Source organism: Sinohyriopsis cumingii, chromosome 13 (assembly GCF_028554795.1).
Source record: "Sinohyriopsis cumingii isolate HCF-2022 chromosome 13, ASM2855479v2, whole genome shotgun sequence".
Taxonomy (NCBI): Eukaryota; Metazoa; Mollusca; class Bivalvia; order Unionida; family Unionidae; genus Sinohyriopsis; species Sinohyriopsis cumingii.
This window is the reverse complement of record NC_142973.1, coordinates 50,882,623-50,903,111: the sequence shown is the minus strand read 5'-3', so window position 1 is coordinate 50,903,111 and position 20,489 is coordinate 50,882,623. Positions and strand designations below refer to the sequence as shown.

At 37.3% G+C, this 20,489-nt stretch overlaps 1 protein-coding gene across 2 annotated transcripts in view; it reads right to left on the bottom strand.

Moving 5' to 3' along the window:
- LOC149785537 (uncharacterized) overlaps positions 1-20,489 on the bottom strand; it is a 236,648-nt gene that overhangs the window by 200,347 nt on the left and 15,812 nt on the right. For both annotated transcript variants that reach the window (XM_089931208.1, XM_089931207.1), the window contains exons 2-4: positions 16,327-16,445; positions 13,046-13,135; positions 10,913-11,071 (exon numbers count right to left, since the gene is read on the bottom strand). In XM_089931208.1, the coding sequence (XP_089787334.1) occupies positions 10,913-11,071; positions 13,046-13,135; positions 16,327-16,439 (362 nt within the window). In that variant the 5' untranslated portion in view covers positions 16,440-16,445. The remainder of the gene's footprint in view (positions 1-10,912; positions 11,072-13,045; positions 13,136-16,326; positions 16,446-20,489) is intronic.

The following is a 20,489-nucleotide window of genomic DNA, read 5'->3' as shown; positions in this document are numbered from 1 at the left end:
GGAAATTTGCATGCTCGATAAATCGGAACAGAGGTGAGTAGTTTAAAAACAGAAAAAGAAGAACGACTTCGAATCATATCGGACCCCAAACGAATAAAACTGCACCAAGTCTCTTCTCTCAAACGAATCAAACGTGTACACAATGTTAAAAATTGAAATTTTACGAATACTTATTTCCACGGTCAAAATGTGGACAGTAATGAAAGCAACTAACAAAATTACAAAATCAATAGATATATCATCGTTTCTTATCATTAATAAAGACTAGAAAAATCGCTAGTGTCATGCGATTTGAGTCAGCATACGCATGACGTCACGAGGACTCTACTGCGAACTATGTTTTTTTTTTTTTTTCGTGTCTGACCGTCTTTAAGGGACTGCTATAGGTTTTAGTTTCAGAACAACAAACATGGGTTATCGGGATGTTCCACCATTTTCGTCCTTATTCCCTCCAGCTTCAAAGATGGTCTGAATTTTGTGAAGAACTAACCCCACCAAAAGATACTCACTGCTTCATCCATCCTTCGGCATACCTACGGTTCAGTGTGTAAGGAGTTCAGGACGATCATAACGTTCCGTATGCCTCTGTAAACTGGCACACAGCAAAATGCTATCTCCATCTATCTAATATTTGTTCAGTACGCCGAAGATTATGGGAAATCACTGTATCCACGAGTTTCTCATTAGGTTGTCGCTGGCAGTGGAGAAAACAAAAGCCCACACACACACACACACACACACACCCAAACAAAAAAACAACAGACATCTATTACAAAACTACTTTACAATTCTCACTATGAATACGTGGTCTGTGTCATTTAAAAAAAGTGACAGTGTTCACTACCTGGAAAATGTCAAAAGTTCGCGGAAAAAAATATCTTGTATATTCATCAGTCGTTCACAGTATCGTGAATTGATGAGATGATGTCCTCGGTATACATCGCATTCAGTCATTTAGTTTTATTGATGACTGCAATCCATCGGCTGTCCTACAATTTGTATAGGGGTCAAAAACTACCAATACATTGGATGTTTACTATTTCCCAAGATTTCCATAGTCATTAAAGTAAACCAAACGTTTTACCGATGGAAATAGTAAAAGTCACGGATAGATGAGAACTGAAAAATAGAAATCTGCTTCGGTTTAGCAAAAGAATCTCAATGGAAATGGTGTATAGCAATGCTTAAGGTCCGTAGGAAATTGAACCGGTCATTCGTGGCTTGGCTTATGGCACCAATTAAGCTGACGTCAGCGCTGCAATAAATATGAAAGTAGCTGTCGGGAAATATATATCTCTATAATGATGGATATGAAATAACATGTGGGAATACTCATTAAGACATAAACCCAATGATAGTTTTTCCATTTAAAATGCTTATCACGAATGAGACTTGCAATAAACTAAACAGAGGTTCATTACAATCAGAACACCTGAGGGGAGGCGGCTGTGGACAGCTAAACCCCTCCTCCCCTCCTCTAAGAAAGCTAGAAATAAGCGGAGCGTTTCCTAGAGTAAAGTAAGTTATAGGTACAGATTTATAGTGAAATTTATGCCTTGGAGACGCTTCAAATGCAGTAACTCTAAAGACTTTGCCCACCTGGAGTTCCGCTCCACAGGATATTCACATACTTGTTTTCGGCGCATACCCCCACCCCATAAAGATATTTTATGATCTACCATCATCAGAAATTCTTCGTGAGAGTGATGAAGCGTAGACAGAGAGAAATCGCCGGTAAATCCAATAGAAATCAGTCGTACGCTAAACTAGGCTAATCCCAATAGAACCGTGTGCAAAGCTTAAAAAAATACCTTTATGGAATTATTTGCACATGGGTAGTGAAATGGTGTTCTTTAGCGAGTTAATGCTTGAAAAAAGAAAACACTCGATTTTGTTTTCTGTTTTTTGTTTTGGGGTTGTTGCTTTTTGTTTTTGTTGTTGTTGTTTTTTATTGCTTTTTTATTATGTTTTGTTTTCGGGGTTGGGAGATTGGTTCTATTATGTTAGTTTTAACGGAACCATGTTAGCTATATCTTGCCTATGAGGAGGTCGATCCGATATCGAACCATGACCCTTGGATTACTAGTCAGATAACGAACCATAACCTTTGGATTACTAGTCTGATATCGAACCATAACCTTTGGATTACACTGGACAACAAATTTTTACAAAAGTCATGTTACTGAAATAAAATTAGTCAATTCTTATCAATTTTTATGTGCTGAACACGAATATGACAGTCAAATTGCAAAATTGGCTCTAGTTTTTTTGTAATCTGCAAGAAATTAATGTTTACATAACGAAATGCATTCCAATAGTAAAAGGTCAACTGTAATAGCCTACCTATAAAAAATCAAGTCATTGACTACATCTTAGATTTCTTCGCCTGTCTCTTGTACAGCTGTTCGGGAGCATCTCTGAGGAGTGTCCAGCAGTAGTCAGCCAGCATTGTAGTGGACCATTTTCCCTGGTATCTTTGTTCCATTGTTGCGATATCTTGATGAAAACGTTCGCCGTGTTCATCACTAACAATACCACAGTTGCTAGGAAAGAAATCCAAATGGGAATGAAGGAAGTGAATCTTTAGAGACATATTGCAGCCAAGTTTCTTATACTTCATCAACATGTCTTCTACTAGTTCCTTATAGTTTTCTGCCCTAACATTTCCGAGGAAGTTTGTAGAAACTAGGCGAAAAGCATTCCATGCTTGTTTCGCGTCACCTTCCAGCAAGTTGTTGAACCGGTCATCTTTGAAAAGCTCTCGAATCTGAGGACCCACAAAAACTCCCTCTTTAATCTTTGCTTCGCTGAGTCGAGGGAATTTTTCAAGCAGGTATCGGAATGCTGGCAAAGTCCGGTCAATGGCTTTCACGAAGTTCTTCATCAAACCTAGTTTGATGTGAAGGGGTGGTAGCAAGATTTTCTGAGCCTCAACCAGAGCTGGGTGTTGGATATTCTTCTCTCCAATGGCTACATTCTGCCTGTGAGTCCATTCCTTCCTCATGTAGTGCATTTCCCTTGCTCGGCTATCCCACTCGCATAAGAAACACATGTATTTTGTATATCCTTGCTGCAGTCCCATTAAAAGGGCAACTACCTTCAAATCACCACAGAGGTGCCAGCTGTACTTGTTATACTCAATGGAATTCAGTAGCTGCCTTAAGTTATCGTATGTCTCTTTCATGTGGACAGCATACGCTACTGGAATAGATGGAAGAATGTTTCCATTGTGCAAAAGCACAGCCTTGAGACTCAGTTTCGAAGAGTCCACAAATAGTCTCCATTCTTGTGGGTCATGAGTGATTTTTAAAGCATTCATGATGCCCTCAATATCGGAACAGAATATCAGATTACTTTCCTTTCTGAAGAAAGGCTCCAATTGCTGGTGGCGCTTTCGATATGCAGTAATTGTGACATCTTTTTCTAGAAGATTCCATTGTTGGAGTCTTGATCCTAGCAATTCTGCCTTGTTCTTTGATAAGTCCAAATCACGAATCAGGTCATTTAGTTCTTCCTGTGTTATTCTGTGTGGGGTTGATGATGCACCACAGTGAAAATCTGGATCACTGCATGCTGATGGACCAGGAGAAGAACAGGTCGACTCACCTTTGTCTTCGTCAGATGAATCAAGAGAATATTCTGCTGGAGGTTCTGGAATAGGAAGTCCCTCACCATGTGGAACTGGTCTCAATGCAGACGGAATGTTTGGGTAGACTATTCTCGACTTCTTTCGCTTCGTTATTCCGCCGGAAAGAGGAGGAACCAAGCAGAAGTAACAGTCATTTAGGTGGTTGCTTGGCTCTCTCCACACCATTGGGACTGCAAACGGCATTGATGACCTTTTGCAATTCAACCACTGTGAAAGCTGTGTTGTACATGTAGCACAGCATATATGCGGAGCCCAAGGCTTGTCTTGGTCACCAACCTTGCATCCGAAGTAAAGATGATATGCCTTCTTCACTTGAGAATTGATACTTTTCTTCTGGTTGGCAAATGTCACTTCCCCACAAATATAGCAAAAATTGTCCGTGGTATTAACACACTTTCGAGGCATTACTGTTCTTTATTGTACGTAAATGGATAAAATAATAAGTTTTATGTAACAGTAGCTTGAACTGTCTCGCACAACGTCTAAAATATTTTAAATGCTGAACCTATCTGATTGGGCTTTATATAGTACACTGCTTACGTCAGCTTCAGCAGCCGCCTGGCATTAGTATAATAGGCCTACACATGTATAGTACACTGCTGACGTCAACTTACTTCAGCAGCCGCATGGCATTAGTATTGCATTGCATCAGAAAATGATGCAATCAACTGTGGATGATGTGAGCATGATGGTATTACGCAATGTTACATCATTATTCCGGATGTTGCTGCAGTCCTACTGGAGAAATTTACACAGTGAAACATAGAAAATGAGGTTTATGAATATCTTCAAAACGAGAGCCAATACAAATTTTTCACGGTTATATTCGTGTTCGGCACACCAAAATACTACAGATTAGGGCCTTTTCAAGTCAGTAATGATTTCACTGTTGACCAGTGTTACTAGTCTGATATCGAACCATAACCTTTGGATTACTAGTCTGATATCGAACCATAACCTTTGAATTACTAGTCTGATATCGAACCATAACCTTTGGATTACTAGTCTGATATCGAACCATAACCTTTGGATTACTAGTCCATTGCTCTCTCTACTAAATTAGCGCAACTTCCACAAACTTAGGCATATTTCATCCAAGTATAAGTCACCTCAATCCCGCTGCAACAATGAATGCTAGGACGGTTTGCAATGTGCACATGGCGTCATTTGGTACACAAGCTACATCTGTATGCACATCTTCTGTAGCATTTGCATGATAATCAGGTGTATCCGATCAAAACGGCTCTCGGCCATTTCCGTCAAGTCGAGAAATAACATAGGCAGTCACGTCAATTTAATGAGTTTGGTAATTCGCCTTCGGCGGAGTGCAGTTCATATTTTCTAACAGAAAAGACCGACAATGTTGTGATCGTGTCTCCTTTCGCTGCTTTGTACAAAAAATAGTTCAGAATATTGTTCTTAATGTCGACGAATAACGTCTGAGGATTGTTTCCTGATTTTACTGTAAAGGTCGATGATATTCCTGTTGCAGGTTCACTCGTGCATGTACAGACCGTTTGACCCGAGGATTAGCCTCGTTTAAATTTGTCACTTCAAATATGTCTGCATTAAAGTTTGGTCCAAGAATATGAAAAGCTAACAATAACGTTAATTGATTTGCTGGCTAATGTCCTAAAATGTCTATATTTTCAACTTCTTTTTTAGAATCCCTTGAAAACTTAAATAAAAACATGAACATGTTTATCTGCAAGAAATTGTCTGTTTTCAACTTGTGATGGAAAATAGTATTGCGAGCGAGAGTGCCAGCTTGTGATCAGTTTGTAATTCCGACAGGAACGTGTTGTCTTTGAACTGAAGAAAGGAATGGAGTAATTTAGGTATTACCTATTATAAACAGCCTCTCTGAGGACTTATTTCCAAAATTTATTCAGGAAAAAGTTAATGTTTTCCTTCCTGCTTACACCTAGCGCCTGCATATCTGCATATCCAAGCATTACACTGGGTAATTATGACATGCATGTAGCAATTGAATTTAAATATAATATTGTAAAAGAAACATATCGTGCGTTTTATATTTAAATCAAAACGCGACTAAGATATAATTTTTAACAGGTCTGTTGAATCTCGTGTGTTTTGGGTCGAGATTTCGTATACGATACCCTTATTTGTTATCATTTTGTAGCTTTAAGCATACCGAGATTTGATTTACAGTTACGCATGCTACAGCGGCCATATATCTAAAGCGGTACAGAAAGACCTATATGAACATAATTTAATGCATATATCACGTATACAAAGGTCGTCTGCTCAAATATGTCGTCTGCTCGTGACGTGCGTGGCCTTCATGTACAGGTTTAACAACTGTAGCCATCCGATCCAAATTATCATGAGAAAGCATCTGATGGGAACATTGATTCTAGTGTCCTTACAAATAAACTACTTTCACTTGCGTAAGCAGATTTATGAAAGGTGTGATACGGTTCGCTCTACTTTTAACATTACTCTAATCACATGGGTTTCGTTTACCATTTGATTTTAGGCTTGCAGATGAGTACAATTAAATGAATGGTAATTAGCGTACCTTTTGATTAAAGTTCAGTTTAGCAGAAACGTACAATTTTAATCATTAGCAAATTGTCCTTTACAGTAAATGCTTTTGCTGCTTTTTTTCATTTTCTAAAATTGAAATTTGTAGAAAGAATAATATTCACTCAAACTGGAACGTTTAAAATGCGAATAAAAACGAATTCATATAATGTTAATTTGATTCGCCCTTATTTAAGTCTTAATAACGGTCTAAGATATAGTCCGTATTGATCAAATGGCCGCCGTTATTAATTTAAAGAACTGATAATTTATCATGAATTCTTCTATGTCCCATTTTGAAAGCTCTTCATGTCGACTTCATCTTAACTCCATGTTTTTGTGTCAGACTCCTCGAGAAACCTTTGACGAGCTAAGATGAAGCCGTATGAACATTTATGATAGAATACATGTTGTAAAAAGAAATGTGATGTGATTTGGATTTTTAACGTAGCTTTAACAATTTTCCAGTCATATCGCTACGATATCTGCAATGTGGCAGTTGATAGTGATGTCTAGCACTGGGGCATCATGCCGCAGACATGTAGCATGATGTCCCACCCAGTCACATTATCCTGACACCAGGCCGACCAGTCCTAACACTAACCTCTTAATGCTGAGCGCCAAGCGAAACAGCTGTTAGTACCATTTTTGTAAGTCTTTGGTATGACTCGGCCGGGGATCGAACCCACGACCTCCCGCATCCGAGGCGAACGCTCTAACCACTAGGCCACCGGAGCGGTTGTAAAAAGAAATAATAAATAAGAACATGAACATCTGTTTAGAAATGCTAGTTGACGACTTCGTCTATATTTGCCGAGGACAATTAATGATGTTTGTGTCTGTGTGTGTGCATATATATATATATATATATATATATATATATATATATATATATATATATATATATATATATATATATATATATGTACAATGCCATCTCTAATTTTGTACCCGCTGAGAAACTGATTATCGTCTGACTTATAATAAACACTTGGTGCATGCAAATGAATTTGAATTGTAACATAACGGTTCAAACCAACAGAAAAGGAAGCATTACAAAGTACGGTGTGAGTCTGGACCGGTCCCATCTTTGCTAACCAATAGTAGTCAAGCCGCTCCATTCCATAACAATCCTTTTCAAATTTATATAACCCAAACTTGAATCTACCGATCCGCAATCTGATTGGATGCTAGCATATGAAACTGGGCTAATCAGATTGCTCACGAAATTGTATCTAGGAAGATAATTGTGAACCATAATACGTGAACAATAATAGCGTTCTCCGTAGAGAACTCCACACATCGCATTCTACAATTTAAAAATTCACGCATATACATACACATGCTTTTTTTCTCGAGCCAGATCATGTTGACATCAATAAAATTTTCACCCGCAAGAGGTTACTTGTTCAAACCACTATATTGACTAGCTACATATGCCAATGGCTGATGTCGAACGAAGTGAATCAACTGGCTAGAAAAGAATGACCGAATCTAACTGGTTTGACGCCTGTACATTTATTAATCAGCTGAACTGAAACGCCGGTACTGCACCCGCCGACTGAGTTCCATCGTTTCCCGTTTAATTTCGGTTGATAAAGATTACTAATGAAAGGTTATACATATAGGAAAGTAACCTGAGTTTACAGGACATCACATGGGGGGGGGGGAGAATGGGGAGGTGGTTTCGGTTTACAGCCCAATAGGGATATGTAACGGCCTGAGCGCGGGCTGGAAACACCACCTCATCTTTTCACCCCATCAAAATATAGAGCAATACAAGAGGCAGTTTTGGTAAATTATTTTCAAACATTGTTCCTTCAGAGCTTATAACTGACTAACATCACGTATTTTAAGGGGGAAACCTCACTATCCTTATTAAAATGCTAACCTTCCGTGGATTTTCTCTTGGCAGTTTACCTAGAGGGACAGGGAACCTGAGGACTAGAAGAATTATGGAGCACAGACCCCGCAGGGCTAAGTCACAAGGCGGAGCGCGAAGTGAACAGGCCTACAAAGGAGTCCCGGAAACACCTAGCCCCAGGATATGGACAGACAAAGCAAAGAAATATGGGTGAATAGGAATAACAATCCCAAGTTTTTTTCCTCTAGCTAACATACTAACAAACAACCCATTTTGTTTTAATCTTTAACATCACGACCTTCGGATATATTTTGAATTGGTGATAAATTTTGATATTTGAAGGAAACATCGGCACCAAAAGAAAATCATTAAATACAAATGAAGGTTGATAGTCATTTTACAGGGAGAAGCACGATAACGAAATAAAGATAGTGTGGTTCCGTATTTAAAACGAAACCTTTATGCCTTTGGAAAAATGTATGGTTTTCTTCTAGCGAAAATGGGAAACGTCTTAAAAAAATTGCACACATCAAAACATTATTTTTTTTTTACTAAGCAACCGTTTCCCATTCAAAATTCAAAATACGATTTCAAAATCCACAAAAGAAAATGGGAAAAAATCTTCCAGCAAAATAAAAATCCCCCACCCCTTTTCTTTCTTAAATTAGTTATTAAAGATAAGACAACTGGGGTGAAACTGTGCTATTATTGTTATCCTTACATACAAATCTGTATCACACAAACAATATAGCAAATATATACATAGCATACAAAGGACATAGGAGATCCTTAGCAATGATCACTTGAATATACATAGGGAATGGATTCCGATCTTGGAAATTGAAGCCAGAATCGGATGAACAACCCTTTAGAATACATTGGGGAAATAAATACCTCATCATAAATTTTAGTTTAACTAAATATAAATTCAAAATTAATTTCGAATAAAAGCATCCAACAAACACCATAAGAGATACATGAACGCACAAAAACACTTTTTAATTTTTGGGGGGGAAATGGGGGGAGCATCTGTCTGGTGCCCCAAAAGAAATTAATTTGGTTATGTAACCTGGCAATCAAATTTATGCATTTGGTTAGTAACCTGGCAATCAAATGTAATGATTTGGTCAGAAATCTCCCTTCCTACTCTGGTAAACGTTTTAATTTTTGCGACAATAGCGAACTGGGCATGATCAGTATGTATGTATGCATGCATGCATGCATGCGTGTATGTATGTATGTATGTATGTATGTATGTATGTATGTATGTATGTATGTATGTATGTATAGACGGATGTGTGGACAGACGGATGTATGTATGTATGTATGTATGTATGTATGTATGTTCATATGTATGTATGGATGTATGCATGCATGTATAGACGGATGTGTGGACAGACGGATGTATGTATGTATGTATGTATGGATGTATGTTCATATGTATGTATGGATGTATGTATGTATGTATAGACGGATGTGTGGACAGACGGATGTATGTATGTATGTATGTATGTATGTATGGATGGATGGATGGTGGATGGGCCAATAAATGGATTGATGGATCGTTAGAAAGATAGATCAACATGAAATGGCTAAAGGAAAATGTCCGTACCTTCACTATCGTTTTGTATTGTTCAAAACCCAAGAACTTTGTTATATATATATATATGTATGTATGTATGTATGTATGTATGTATGTATGTATGTATGTATGTATGTATCGTGCTCAATGCATGTTTCAAAAAGCGAAGCTGGTTCCATTATTCCCAGAATGCCCAAGAACTTGAAAAATTTGGACTTGAATTGCTCATGTCATGACAAGTACGTTCAGGTTAAGTTCTAATTGGTCTTGTTACTCCTTTCGAACCTGTTAACCTTCCTTCAAAACAACAACATGCAATGCAAGATTAACAATAGGCATCTAATCATACTGGAAACGTTTATCATCATTCTATAATTTCAATCTGGACAGAGAATTGATTAGTTTTTCATGTAGATTCGACTGTCGAGGATGACGATTGATTTAATTTAAAACGTGTTCGACCACTGAAATATCAGTTTATCCTGCGGGATGATAAGGTGCAGATTTCCCTCTGCCTTTAATGTCATCTTAATCGGAATATTTCCTTCCCTCAAATAAAAGTGAATGTGTTTAAAAGATAGCATGCTTATTTGGCCCAAATAAAATCTTTGCTTCTCGTTTTGTTTACCTAAATTCTTTAGCCGCTGATTGCAAGCCGGATTCCCTTTGACGTAGCAAACGAAACAGTCGGGCGTCCGTCGCAAATCCAATTAACAAACTCCATAGTTAATTGAGAAGCCAAGAGAGTTTAGAAGCATTGCTTTGCTGAATAGATGTTTTCAACATTACCCGGTCCTCTAAAATAACTCACGAGGTAGCACCAAGTGTTCATATTGCACAACGCAATGATGATGCTAATGACATTTCACAACGAGGTAGAACCTTATGCCAGACAGCCTGTGAAGACAACGGTATTGTCCAAATGCGTCATTTGGAGAGCAATTTCAATTTAGATTAAAAGCAGACTAAAAAATAACAGTGAAAAATGAATAAATTCCTATACAGTTTTGATCTACAGATATCAAAGAACAATCAAACACAATTTTAAACTAACATTTAAGTACCAGGGAAGTGCATTCCTTTGGGAAGATTGGTAATTTATTCTGTAAGTAACATGTAACCAGTCAGGAAGCATTTTGTTTTGTAGGTAACATGTAACTTGTCGGGTAGATTGGTATGTTAACTAGGTAGGTTACATCTCTCTTTCCTTTCCTACCTTCACAATTACATGAAGAGACTCTCTCTCTCTCTCTCTCTCTCTCTCTCTCACCTTTCGACTTTCTCAACAAAGACTGGATCCTGTGCAAGTTCGGCTGACCTCTTTCCGGGGCTAAATCCGCTTTTCAGCCATTCGCTTGACTGCATGACGCTGTCAAGACTAGCAAGGGAGCAGTGATGACTGTTAATGCCGAGAGCACATGTCCTCTTTCTGCAGAAAGGAGTTTACAAAATTTATTAAGATAAAGGAAAAGTAAACAGTAAGTACAACAAGACAGAATTAAACAAAATCCTAAAGAAGTTAAAATTTTGCAATATGTACATAAAATAAATTAAGAAAATATTTAGTACGTGATTAGCAGCTTGATACATTGTATCGTATTTGTTCATGATATGGTTTGAAAACATTCTTCATCATACATTCTATGTCATTACAGGTTCTAAGACAGCACGTTTCATTTATTATATCCCGATAAGAAACAATTTACAACAAGCATACATAATCTATATGGAGCGCCATTTTGTTACCTAGTAGGACTTGCAAGCTGTTATTATTTCTCTAAAATCAATGTTCACGGAACACTTTTTTAGCGACTTGCAGAGAAGGTGTTATTGTTGAAGGGAGTATCTGTAACGTTTGCCACTCGCACGTTACAGGTTCTTATTTTCGCGACTTTTCACGCTCAAGTGGGAGATAGCAAAACTTTAACCTCGTTAAAATCTATACAGTAGTGTGTCTCACAAAGTGCCAAAATCTAGAATATTAAACGCGCGCAAAATTTCCAGAAATGCATGTTCTGGAAAATTGTACTACGCTGAATTGTCCGCTCATGCTAAGTTGTCACAACTTGCTTGTATGCACCAACATGAAAGGGCGCTGGAACTACTTTATATTTTATGCCGTTCCTTCGGGGGAAAAGATTTACTTTCTAGGATATGTCAATCTGTATGTTTATCTATATTAAAACTGTTGAGGGCTATGGCTGACGCGGTTTCTTACGTCACTAAAATTTAAACCATTCCTTTCCAAATCTTATTCAAGGCTGTAGTGGCCATTTCAAGTGACGCGTTCATACACATCGAGTACGATTAGTGACTAACAACGCTCAGAAAATTATTTTATAACGGAGATTCCAGGTGACCATGGTTTAGACTCCCTATGCAGAAAAGACACCTGCGACGCTTTGTCAAGGACTTTACTCTAGAACCAGAAGTTATTCTGAAGAAGAAAAAAAAGATTTTCTTTGAGTCCAATGACCTTGACGTCTGAACTTATAACCCCTCAAAACAAACCTCTTCTATATCTGAAGTGCAAGCCCTCAACACATTTTTCTCAAGGTATGTGATCAACAATTAAAAAATGTATGCAAACAAATCTATTTTCTTCTTTCAGTCACACTGACCTTGACCTTTGATCCTTTTAGCCCCAAATCCGTACGCTTCTTTCTTACCACAGGTGCAAGCTATCGGTAAAGTTAAATCTATATTTATAATGTAGAACTAATGACCCTAACCTTTGACATTGTGACCTTCAAATTGGTGATCTTTATTCTTTCCTCAGATAGAATTTGGTAATGGTAGGTACGTAAGAACTGAAGTCATCGTTCGGAAATGGAACAATGAATGGAAAGAGGGACAGACACGGCGTTGTGCCCAAATATTCTTCTCTTAAAGACGAGGTCATAAAAATTAGACAAACATACAGGTATATGCAAGAAATTATCAAGCTTGAGACATCTCTGAAAGAGATGTTTTTATTCTCTCATAACATATATGAGAAAGTTTGAAAGTAAATTATAAATTAAGAAATTTCTTTCACGGAGATCATGTATGCATACACTTACGTAAAGGAATTCGTGTTTTGTTTTGAAGTCCTACTGATACCAACATTCAATCAAAGCAAGATGATAAATTCTAGTTATAAAACCACTATATTGTCATATATAAAGACAAAATTCATTAATTCCCAGACACCTGTCTGTTCTCTTTTCTTTTGAGTGTTTCACAATGTGATTTAATTTATCTGCTTAGTTAACTAATTGTTTAATTAAATATTTTATATTTGGGCGTGATGTGCATACATACGCATACAGATATATGCATATATATTTCCAAGGCTAGTGCTTTGGATAACGACTCATCTTACAAGACCGACCAGCCACTGATCACCTTGGAAATTACTTACTGATATGTCTCTAGGTCTTTATCTAAACTGCTGACCGTGTCTCGCATAGATTTTAGTCCGCTTCTAGACTTGTCGAATTCTTGGAAATATCTGAAATTAAATAATCGTTTATAATTAGTGCACTGTTTACTCTATTGAATTTCATGTTTTACTTTTAAAAGTAAATTTATTCTAAAGTTTTCACAATAAATTTTATCGAAAAATCATTGGTAATGGTATTAAGTACAGGTGGATGGAAACATTGTGCCGAACGCACATTTATCATCAAGATTTATTTTAATATGAAAGAAATTCGTCTGCTTTCACTAGACTACTCTGGTTCTAGTACCAATTATCTGTAAAGGTATCCGCCCTTTGAGTATTTAACTAGAGATTCATTTGTCTGTTTTTCTCGCTTCTTTGTGCGGGTGCTATAACTGTTATGTTCGAAAATATGTGCAAATTTGATACGGCCATAAATCAGAGAAATAGCAATTTGCATCCTATTGAAATCAGTTGGTGCGAGTAATCGGGCAATAATGTGTACATTTGGTAAAAAGTCATTTAATTCGCTGGCTCAAATGTTACTTTTGTACTCTGACAATTATTCGAAATTGGGTGAATTAACAAAAGCGGGCATGTTTGGTTTGTACTGGTTTGATTCTATATCGCACGACAACACAAGAAGGTTATTTAATGCAGAGGCAGCTAGAGTAAATTGTCTTTCCTAGGGACACTCCACGGTAGATGACCCTAGCTGGTTCGATGGTACTGTTCGAACCCGCACCCTTTAGGTAGTGAGTCCGGCTCACTAACATCCCAGCCAACTCAGCCCTCCAATATTTTGTGTATGTATGTATGTATGTATGTATGTATGTATGTATATATGTATGTACGAGCGAATTGGTACGATGTCGTGCAAATCGTACTAAACAGCAAACATTGAATTGGTTGTGAACTGATGACAGGTGTGCACAAAAGAAAGACCATGATTCTTCACACATCCTTCCTGGAAGTGATGCACTGAAGATTAGAAGTAGTGAAACTAGATTGCATGACTGGGTCAGGTAGGTAACTCAAAACGGTACCGGGCTTGCATGTTTTTGAGCAAATATGCATTTAAAACTATACTAGTTGAACCTCATTCTAAGGCTGTATTTGAACCAATATGTCGTAAAAGCAGTTCAATACAGCACGGTAAGCTCAACATGAAATCATGAGGGCATTTTGTCCTTATCTTTGTGTGCATACGTGTGCGGACATGTGCACCCTAATTAGTACGGTGTACTGGTTCTATACTGTTCATTTTTATTATTTATGCCAACTGTCCGGCGTTTCAGTAGCATGTTGGCAGTGGCAGATGAGATGGAATAAGTACATAATGGTTTTTCTGACTATAATCCCTTGCATTTATCAACATTATTGAAGGATGAATTAAAGGAAAAATGACATTATATCGCTTATAGATTGAGAGATACCACCCTTTGTTGCCAGATGATTCAAAATCGGTAGAATTCCTGTGCGGCACAAATGGACCCGTTTGCTTCGTGCCCTAAGATGTCAACATTTCCAAATTAGGTAAAAGTTTTGTCACATATATGTACCGTAAAACGCAATATGTCTCACTACCGCGGGAATCAAACAACAGGTGCATGAGTCTGGCTTGATGTTGATGTTTCTATTATTTCCAAGACCCTCGAGACAATGTTCGTTTTTCAGCTGAAGAGTTCTGATACGAGCAAATACCACAATAATTGTCCTCTAATCAACTGACAACATCGCCTTCACGAAACTGCATTCCGCACTTACACAGATTTTTCTTGCTTCACGTTCCCATCACCCATAAGTATATTTGCATCATCTATCAGTAAGGCTTTCCAAGCCGTAGATCGGTACTTTCCAGGCCGTAGATCAATAATTCACGCCATGCATATCAAAATACTACCCAAACACATAATACAACGACTTATTCCTATCTCAAATTAGTACGCACGCATACCTGAAATTGTCCTATTTATTGGCAAAAATTGAGAATTGCATTATTATGGTAAACTTTCAGCATTTGATCTTGATCTTGTACCGTTAGTACTTTAAATGTAATGCAGTGTACATTCACATCCGTCGTTGACTAATACAATGGCATAGAGATTAATGGTTTTTAGTTTGAATTTTTTATTGTAAAAAAAATAACTGACAAATCTGATAGATTAATAATCTTACTCAGGTAAATACGGTATGCATGTCCTGCACGTTATGCAGAGGTAAAGCTTATATTAATTTTGTACCATATTTCTTTAAACAAATTTTATACACATATATTTTAATAAATCAAATTTTCTTCAATCTTACTATATTGTATATGATTCTGTACGTCTGGGGATTTCTTTTGTTGTGAAAAAGTATTGATTTTCAAACACATTACTCTCTGGAAAGTATTGTCTCACAAAACATTGGGTAGTATTTTAACTCTATTGGTTTTGTGCAGGACAAGGATGATGATAGTATAAAAAAAGAATGTAATACAAATTCATATAAACTCATATGTTTTTGATAAAAGAGAAGAATGGTAGTATACAATATTCATGTAACGATGTCATGAAACCTAATGTACATCAAAAGTTATATGAGAAAGAATGAAAATAGATTAAGAGTAATCGATGCTAGAAAGGGAACGCTATTTTATGCTCAAAGTTTCAGAATCATTTATAAAATCAAAACCAAGTTTTCAATTGTCATCGAATTTTCAGTTTGAGATATATATATATATATATATATATATATATATATATATATATATATATATATATATATATATATATATATATATATATATATATATATATATATATAGCATGTATGAGTGATTGTGAGTTGCATCCAAACATTATATTGTATGCGTGCATATGAACTTCAATTATTATTTTGTATAAACGCAACATATAGAACGAACACAAATGAGATGAATTTTTTGTGCTTATGTACACAACCAGGGACGTCATTTGGTGGGGAGGGCAGGATGCATTTGCCCCCCCCCCCCTCCGAATTTGTATGTGCTGTAAAATGTAAAATTGATGTTGCCTATATACGAAAATTAACAAGCCCATCAAGTTTCTCCCCCCCCCCATCAAGTTTTGTCCCCCCCCCACTCCCGAAAAAAAGCTGAAATGACGTTCCTGCACACAGTGCCACATATCTCTCAGTCTCTTCAGACATATATTGATGACTGTGTGCATAAACAATTGTAAATATAAAACACTTTCTTTTGAAACTGAGTACTAAAGAAATTAAGTTGTATAACCCACCTGAAATTAATGTCATTCTCAATGTCCGCCTTTTGTAAGCTGACACATTCGAAGTTCATTAACAGAAATAGGACAGCACAAATCAGCTGAGACACTTGCATTGAAGAGGCCATCTTTACCTGAAACAGAAAGAAAATTGATTCTTGTTTGTTTTATGGTATTAATATGAGGTGATACAGTTAACGTGCCGAATTCGAAACCAGAAGGGTGATGGGTTGATTCCTGCCCAGACCAGACAGTGTCGGCTACCGAGGCAGATCCATGGTCATGATACTTGACTCCAATCTTTGAATGCTCCGAAATGAACCACATTTTCTAACGTTGATTTTACAACAAGATTTAATGATTTAGAACATCCGAGTTTAGAACTTTCATTGAAAATGCATGACTCAAAAGGTTTCACCATTTGCATTAGTGTTCAATTCAGACAATTTAGGTTTCTTTGGGCCTTTTCAGTCTGCACGAGCGGAATTATTTCCATCTTTTTATTTAACAACAAATGCTTGCCATGCTGCACTTATATTTGTTTGAATACTAGAAAGTCTATACCGCCATCGGACCTAGTTAGTTCAAACAGGTTTTCAATAGAACTGTCGATTTACAAATTATATTTAATACATAAACAATCACATTTAGGTGTAATTACTCCCGTAACTTAATAAAAGGGAAGAACATTGATTCTATGAATATTTGACCTTGGTCAAATATCTCACAACGTCCTTGATAATACGACATACATTGAATTTCCTTTTATATTTTCTGTCATAATCAAATGGTTTCTTCCGGTCTGCTTCATAATGAGTTATAATCTAAGATTATTGACCTTTTCCATCTGGCAATAAAGTCTTGGCTTCATTAAGTATTTTTGCAGATAAGTTGTTTTTGGTGGTCGATTTGGGACCCGTTACTCGTATCGAGTGGCTTTTAAGTTCTGACATTAGTAGCTCTTCGCAATCTTGCAAAATTGAATTGAGCGTTGGTCGTTCAGTGCCGTGGAACGAAACATTAGTGGAGAAGACGTAAAATTGAGACATCCTGCCAATATCTGCGATAAATATTTCTAAATCTGTACGAAATAACATATTTAAAAATCAATAAGAGACACATTTTAAGAGATGCCAGATATAAAAAGACTTATAGTGGTATTCCGCTTATTAAGTATTGACTTATGACTATATTATATTAACTAATTAATCAAACTAAAAGTTCTGAATCTTGTAGTAGGCTACATTTAATGTTTCTTTACAGAAAGCAACTTATTCAGTGAATTGGATCAGCTGCTCTTGTGTTTAGCAAGAAACTTCTAAAAAAATCCAGAAATTAATGTATTCTATTTATAGAACTAATACAATTGTAATGATCCAGATGTTTAAAAGTATACATTTTTCTTCCTTTTGTCCTTCCTTCCATTTGTATGTAATTATATTTCGTTCCAAACCGCCAGATGAAAATTTACCCAGCTTGGAAGTTGCCCACATGGTAATCATCTTCGAGAGGGGTGTAATTGTTTACCCCTCCCATGTGGTCCCTGACAGTAGGTCCAGTTTAATTACACAAAAATAGCAGAGTGACATTTTACTTTTGTAAACTTGGTTTTAGCTCGATACAGGCGGTTAAAAAAGAATCACTCCTAATATATGTATATCTTTTTTTGTTATTGACTTGGGTCACGATCCGGAACAGTTGGGTGAGTATGGCGTGGAGTATTAAGTTTGTAATACCAACATCGTCACTTTGTACAAGAACAAAGGAGTCCGTAGCGACTGCAACAACTACTGGGCATCTCCCTCCTCAGCATCGTCGGAAAGGCTTTCACCCGTGTTGCATTGGCGCGCTTGCAGTTCCTAGCCTCCCGCGTCTACCCAATGTGGCTTTTGAGCCGGCAGGACAATTGTAGACATGATCTTCCCACTACGCCAGCTGCAGGAGAAGTGTCGCGAGCAGCAGATGCCCCTCTACATTGCCTTCATAGACGTGACAAAGGCGTTTGACCTGGTCAGTCGAAATGGACTCTTCCAACTCCTGAAGAAGATCGGCTGCCCCCACCCCCACCCCCACCCCACGAACGCTTGCTATCATCAGGTCGTTCCACGAACAGATGCACAGCACAGTGTGCTTCAATGGCGCAACATCTAAGGCCTTCCTAGTCTTCAGCGGAGTCAAACAAGACTGTGTCCTTGCACCAACGCTCTTCGCCATCTTCTTATCCATGCTTCTCCAGTACGCCTTCAAGGAATGCAGCTAGGGAGTGTACATCCATACCAGGACTGACGGAAAGCTGTTTAACATCGCCCGTCTCCGTGCTAAGACTAAAGTCACAGAGGTACTCATACGTGAATTGCTCTTCGCCGACGATGCAGCCTTGACATCACACACGGTTGATGGACTTCAGCAGCTGAGATGCCGCCTCTCCCACGCCTGTAAGGAATTTGGACTGACCATCAGTTTGAAGAAAACGAACGTAATGACGCAGGACGCATACTCCCCTCCCTCCGTCACCATCGATGGGTACAACTTGGAAATTGTTGCGAACTTCACATACCTCGGGTCCAACATCTCAAGCTCACTCTCCATTGATTCTGAGGTGAACGGCAGGGTTGCCAAGGTAGCAGCTATGATGGCCACACTTAACCAGAGGGTCTGGAACAACCCCAACCTCACCGACAAGACCAAGCCTGCGTGCTCAGCTCACTCCTCTACAGCAGCGAAACATGGACCACCTATGCGAGACACGAGATTCTAGAACGCGCCAACATGAAAAGCATGTTTTCCATTCTCAGCGAAAGGCACCTTCGCTGGCTCGGCCATGTCAAGAGAATGGACCCAGGTCGCATTCCCAAGGACCTGTTATATGGGGAGTAAGTAGAAGATGCACGACCGACTGGACGACGTAGTCTGCGCAAAAAAGATGTTTGCAAGAAGGACATGAAGACGGCCAACATCAATGTCAACGATGTTCGTTCCCCCTGGTGCCTAGCTGTCAGCCGAGGAAGACAGAAACATAAAGCAAGCTAGAAAAAAGGAGAAATGAAACCTTACTCTGTAGCTACACTATCGTCTCCCGTAGACGTACGGATGCCAAGAAGAGGAATTAAGTTTGTAAGTGAGAAATATGTTTCAACTGATTTTTAATAGGTGTCGATTTCTTTCAAGTATCTAAAGAGTACATCTCTCGTGAATGAATTTTGTTTAACAACTTGTATTATAAACATTGTTTTCTTCTTGTAATTTAAATATGTAGTATTTCAACAAAGACTGTGTTTCCTATGTAAGAATTGTAAAATTATTTGCATTGCATAAGTGTATCATAACTCATCCTATATTATAACTTAGCGAATTCAGTACGGATGTAAGATAGATGCCACATCAGATAATTCCTTTCTACTGATAATATCAGTTTAGTACATATATTTCATGGAAAACTCTGGTACAGCAAATTTTTCTGTAATGACACCGGTAAACATCAAGAACAGGTATCAGGAAGGTTACGAACTCCGAAGTCATAAGTAAACTGAAAAAGTGCACAGTCAGGGAATCCTAAGGAGACCGGAGTACCAAGGAGATACCCTTTCTAGGTATCGAATTATGCTCTCCAAATCACATATAAGCAGCAATAATTCTTTCCGTTAGACTTCATAATGAGAATTCACCTTTCTTACAGGTAAGAAACTACACTTTTTATATATAAGATTTTCTTTAAAGTACCAATAGAAGGATTTGAATGTTTTAATGTTAGGTTTGATGTATTGTGGTAACAGTTCAATTCTAGTTCGACGTATTCGAAAATCGTACATTGGAAAGTTACATTTATTATGAAGTTGTATTTTTTATGAAGTTATATTTATTATGAAGTTAGATTTATTATGAAGTTATATTTATTACGAAGTTATATTTATTATGAAGTTAGATTTATTATGAAGTTATATTTATTATGAAGTTCTTTTTATCATGAAGTTATATTTATTAGGAAGTTACATTTATTATCAAGTTATATTTATTATCAAGTTATATTTATTATCAAGTTATATTTATTATCAAGTTATATTTATTTATAATCTTAATATTGATTTTTTGTATATAAAGTAAACGATTTCTCTACCAACATCATGCTTGCAAAAAAAAAAAAAAACAATTTAGGAACAAACTGCTTCAAAGTTACAGGA